Raw genomic sequence first — 6,000 nt, 5'->3', positions numbered from 1 at the left:
GCAATGTTATGTACTTTCTGGCCTGATTCCCTGCCAGAATGGTGCTAAGCATTCTCAGTGTAAGGAGAATCAGGCCCTTTGAGTTGTTCTTAATAGATTATTTTGCTACACAATTGAATATTATTACCATATGTCAGAAGAGTGCATTGACACTCTATTGTACTATATCAGTCTGACTTTATCCTGTTTTGATTTATTTATTTCATTTTAGATTTTCTGGCCTATGAAGAAGCACACTAACAGACTGAGAAGCATGGCTTGTCAAGGTGATGACTACTTAGATTCCCTTCCATTGCCTGTTCAGCGGTAAGTGCTGATGTGATTTGTTGTGTGTTTATTGTGTGATGTTATAATTAATTATCTATATCTATATATCTATATCTGTTGTGACAGGGTTGGGCCAGATGGCTACAGGAGAGTGATAGAAGGCAGATATATTAGCCCCAGGTTAAGTAGGTCCTTTTCCCTGGGTAAGGTAGCAGGGAAGGTTCCAGAACAATCAGGAACTTTCTGGAAACAATTAAGGCAGACAGGCTGATTAGAACACCTGCAGCCAATCAAGAAGCTGCTAGAATCAATTAAAGCAGGCTAATCAGGGAACCTGCGTTTTAAAAAGGAGCTCACTTCAGTTTGTGGCACATGTAAGGAGCTGGGAGCAAAAGGCGCTAGGAGCTGAGAGTGAGAACGCGAACTGTTGGAGGACTGAGGAGTACAAGCATTATCAGACACTAGGAGGAAGGTTCTACAGTGAGAATAAAGAAGGTTTTGGGAGGAGGCCATGGGGAAGTAGCCCAGGGAGTTGTAGCTGTCGCACAGCTGTTCCAGGAGGCACTCTAGACAGCTGCATTCCACAGGGTCCCGGGCTGAAACCCGGAGTAGAGGGCGGGCCCGGGTTCCCCCCAAACCTCCCAACTCCTGGTCAGACACAGGAGGAGTCGACCTGGATTGTGGGTTCAGAAAAATGGCCAAACTGAGGGCTGCCATGAAGCTCCAAGGCAAGCAAATCTGCCAATAAGCGCAAGACCCACCAAGGTAGAGGAGGAACTTTGTCACACTATATATTATGATACAGCATGGCCAGAGGGCAGCAGGAGAGTGTTAGAAGGGAGCCTTATTCCCTGTAGAGGGAAGAAAGTTTGCTGTAAATTAATTAAAGCACCTGAAGCCAATTAAAGCACCTGAAGCCAGTCCTTTAAGAAACCCCACATCCAAGGCAATAGCAAAAGAACTACTCCAGGTTTTTGCCAGAGTGGGCATCCCTAAGGAGATCCTGACAGACCAAGGACCATGTCAAAATTAATGAAAGACTTATGTACTCTACGCCGCATCCAGGCCATATGGACCTCAGTCTACCATCCACAAACAGATGGACTGGTTGAGTGGTTTAACCTTACCCTTCAGAGTATGATCTGGAAGGTGGTAGCTCAGGATGGAAAAGACTGGGATACCCTTCTACCGTATCTAATGTTTGCTATACGGGAAGTCCCGCAGGCGTCCACTGGTTTCTCTTCCTTTGAACTACTATATGGATGCTACCCACGCGGAATTTTAGATATTGCCAAGAAAGGTTAGGAAGAACAACCTAACCCAGGAAAGAATGTCATTGAGCACGTGACACAGATGAGAGAGTGAATAACTCAAGTAACCCCTATAGTACGAGAACATTTGGAAAAAGCACAAGAGGCCCAGTGGACATATTACAACCGTCAGGCGAAAGTACGGAGATTTCAGCCGTGCTAGTGCCGACAGCAGAAAGCAAACTCCTGGCCAGCTGGCATGGACCATGTGAGATAGTGAAAGCCATTGGGGAGGTGGACTATAAGGTCAGACAACCAGACCGCCGAAGGCCAGAGCAAATCTACCACATCAACTTACTGAAGCCCTGGCGTGACCAGGAGACGTGCCTGGTCATTTGGGGAGCTCCACCCCAGACAGATGACCCACAGGGGCAGGTGAAGATATCTCCGGAGTTAACTCCAGAACAACGAACAGAGGTCATTGATATGATCCAACAGAACCAGGACGTGTTCTGTACACAGCCGGGCCTTACAACACTGGTCCAAAGTCATATTGTCACCAGGCCCGGAGTAAGGGTGATAATAAGACCATACCGGATACCGAAAGATAAAAGGGAAGAAATTAGGACAGAAGTGAAGAAGATGCTGGGACCTGGAGTAGAGGGTGGGCCTGGATCCCTCCCTCTCCACTCCCCTCCTCTAGGACACTAGTGAGGCAGTTAATACCTCAGTTCAGGGGCAAGAAACGGTGCCCTGAACCCCTCCCCCAAGAAGAGAAAGCGCGAGTCCCATCATAGTAGTGCCGGCAATTTGCCACAATATATAATCTCATTGTATGCTAAATAGAGTTAAATTGTAGGATTATAGAATATAAGATTGATCAGTAGTTAGAGGGGATAATTATGTATTAGGTATTTAAGTAAGTAGGGTTGAAAAGCAAGGGCTCCAGGCTGAGGCCTGTAAGATTTTTAGCTTAGCCATATTAGCCCATATAGTTAAGACATGCTTGACATAAGTAATTACCAAAGACTGACCTATGCCACAAGATTATGGGGGAAAAAGATATACCAATGGATGATATTGCAAAAAATTAACAAAGTAAATTTTTACTTTCAAAATACCCAGTAGCCACACTTTTCTTATAGTGCACCCTGTGGTTAGGGCATCTGTGTGCATAAATGCTAATGAGGTATAGTCAAATGCCATTATAAAAAGAGGGTGCCCAGATTAGGAAAACTGAGCTCTCTGTGGGAAACTCCTACAGGAACCATCCCTCTACTGATGACCAATCCATGAGACCCATCAGACCCAAACACTTAAGGTGACCAGATGCCCTGATTTTATAGGGACAGTCCTGATATTTGAGGCTTTGCCTTATGTATGTGCCTATTCCCTCCCCCGCACCTTCCATCCCAATTTTTTCACCCTTGCTCGCTGGTCATCCTACTAACACTATCTAGGAGGATGTGAGTATAACTATATTTGTAATTTGTATATTTGTAACTTGTAGGTCTGTATGGAGTTTCCATATGTTTCGGTAATCACTTTAATTGTAACTTTAATGAAACTTGTAAAATGGACTAAACCTTGAACTTGTGAAATGTATGTGTAGTCACTATCTTTGGTTTTTATGTGTTCCTAGAAACTCTAAACCTGAAGCAAGTAGCAGAAGTGACTTTCACTCTGTTAAGCTTGAAACTGTAGCCACCAGAGCTGAACCTGTACCGGTGATGTAATACCACATTACAAAATTCACTTAAAATAAAATAAAAGGCTACAGATGTCATACACATGTGAGCTAAGATAAACACTGAGTACTATATCTGAAGTCCAGTTGCTCTGGTTTGGCTCAGTGAGTTTCTCTGTGGATCAAAACATCCAAACTTGGATGTTAATTTGGTTTTGTGGCTCCAGATTTAAAAAAGCATACATTCAAAGAGCTGAGTATGTATGGATAAGTCTGGGTTTCATTCATGCAAAGTTATTAGTAGATCTCCTATTCCATGTGTGCAGTTTGGTGTTTTGAGTGTACAACTTGGCTGCTTATAAAGAGAGCATGAATTAAGTTTTTTTAAAAAATGTCAGATTATATTTGTAGCAATAATGTAGCCATTTTAATTGCTTTACAGTATCACAATCTGATTAGTGGCTCACAGTGATGCAAGTCATCCTAATGAATGGTACCCTATTTAGACTGCTGAAAACCCAACTGTAGAAGTAATTGATCATTCCTAACCTCAGTGAAAGTGAAATTATGATTTTGTTCAAATATTCCTTGCATAACCCACACCCACTCAATGTAGTGCTCTGTCCTCCTCTAGTGGTAGCTGAGCCAAACATAGAGGTGGTTTAAGAATCCCAAAACAGTAAAACTCTTTCAGAAATATCTGATCTCTTGTGTGGTTTTTGTTTTTGTTTTTTGGGATTCTTTAAATGTTAAGGTTTGTTCTGGTAAGAAAAAGGAGAGGGAGAGAATAATGGAGGAGGGAGAGTGGATTGCAGTCTGTCATAATCATAACTAGACCAAAAGAGTGGTGAGTGTTTCAAAGGATGCTAAAGTAACAAAAGAGACATACGTAAAGTGAAAGAAGGGGGTTGGAATTGGGGAAGGAAAAAAACAGGGCGCGGGTGGGAAAAGTGCTCCTACTACTTACTCATGCATGTGGGTTGACTATACAATAAGGTCCAAGGTTGGTGCAAAACAATCTTTGCAATTTGAAAACCACAATATAATGGCTTTAACTGGTGGGTTTTAAACAGAGTTGTGAAACAATTGATGTGGACTTGTAAAAGGAATAATATAGACAGAATAGTATTTAAATGACGACTGAGTCAGGTTTCAGAATAACACTTTTAGTTAACTAATAAGAAATAGGCTGTTATAGCTTAGCCTAGTTTGCATAGGCTGTTATAGCTTAGTCTAGTTTGTCTCAGGATTCTGGCTTTGTATTCGTGTGTGTGAGAGAGAATTGTGTTAACCAGCAGGAAATGTGGTACTGTGTATTGTGTTATGAGGCATTTAAAATTATAAATATAAATTTTTATAAAGAGTTCAACTCTTTATAACCCAACACCCCACTAGGAGTCTGTAAGACCGCTTTTTAAAAAATATTTTGTTTCCACAATGGTCAATTTAGTACTGATATCCTCTATCCATAACAGAATACCATGTTGTGCATCCTCAATTGTTATTAAAGTCACTAATCATGTGGCTTGTGCAAGAATTCAGGGCAGGCCCTTAAACTGTGTTCCTGTCATGTTTCAATTGTTTACACTGTTTTTCTCTCCACTATGATTTTGTGGGAAATCACAGTTTGGTTTGGGAAGTCGCTAGTGGTTTTCTAGCGTACTGTCAGACCTATCTTCTCTAATTGACATCTGGTTTGATATATACAGTACTTAGTGTATAGTTTATCTCCAAAAAAAACCCAAAAAACAAAAAAAAACAACTAAAGGAGAAAAACAAAACCACTGTTATAGAAACCTATTTTCCATCTCTGTAAGTTAAGAACACATAGTGACCAATATGAGTTTTATGAGAGAAAACATTTAGAAGTAAATTTAAATTATCCCTTTTTTAGTTAGCGCTGTTTTAAATGGTTTCCAGAACTATTATTAGGTTTAATATGAAACACTGGTCTTTTAAGGGAATAGAGAAAAATGTTTCATGCAGATGCCATTTTCAGAGTGATAGTCATGGCCAGTTCAATACAGCTTGTTTTGGTGTATATTCCTTAAATTATTTAGGGGCCTCTCCAGACCACTGAACAGCCAGGATCTGGGGGATACAACGCGGTTGAAGCTATGTTGGCCTCTGCCCTCCTCTTGAAGTGTGAGTTCTGTGCTGCCCATCTTAGCGTCCCTGAAATCCAATGTGGGTTGAAGGCACTTTGCCTTCCTGACTGCAGAAACTTACAACTTCAGGAATGTTTAATATGAGGTTTGAATAAGCTTTTAGTTCTAAAAATGAAATGTGACCCTAGAGAGGAATTAGTCATGTTTGTACTTTGCTTTGGAATTATAAAGGGCAATATATTTTATTATATAAATAAAGAAGTTTTATTCAAAGGTCAGGAGTTAGTTAGTGAGTACTCAGGCCAGAAAAAAATCTATCAAACACCCATGGGAGCAGGTGGCTTATCTTCATTTTGCAATTGGTTTAAATCTTGGCTCTGAACATCATGTTATAATATCATTTTCAGTCTATAGTGTCTTGCACTTGAAGCTCTCAAAGCACCTTACTAACATGAACAAATGTAAACTTCAGCCCTGTAACTTAGATAAATATTGTATCCCTGTTTTATAGAGGAGAAAACCAAGGTCCAGTGGGCAATCCTTTTATATTTGGATACCTAAAGTTAGCTATTTAACTCTAGTGACTTGACTGCTGTACCTTTGAAAATCAGGCCACCTTTTCCTACATTTAGTCCCCCAAATGCAAAAAGTTTACCATTAAATGACTTGCCCAGAGTCACAGAGGAAG

At 40.8% G+C, this 6,000-nt stretch overlaps 1 protein-coding gene across 1 annotated transcript in view; it reads left to right on the top strand.

Annotated features, from left to right (window-relative positions):
• Positions 1-223: 223 nt before the first annotated feature.
• The window catches only part of INSC (INSC spindle orientation adaptor protein), a 136,807-nt gene continuing 131,030 nt past the window's right edge, over positions 224-6,000 (top strand). The window contains exon 1 of the mRNA XM_073350627.2: positions 224-306. Within this exon, the coding sequence (XP_073206728.1) occupies positions 224-306 (83 nt within the window). The remainder of the gene's footprint in view (positions 307-6,000) is intronic.

Source organism: Lepidochelys kempii, chromosome 6, assembly GCF_965140285.1.
Source record: "Lepidochelys kempii isolate rLepKem1 chromosome 6, rLepKem1.hap1, whole genome shotgun sequence".
Taxonomy (NCBI): domain Eukaryota; kingdom Metazoa; phylum Chordata; order Testudines; family Cheloniidae; genus Lepidochelys; species Lepidochelys kempii.
The sequence above is the reverse complement of the archived record's forward strand: the minus strand, read 5'-3'. Positions and strand labels throughout refer to the sequence as shown.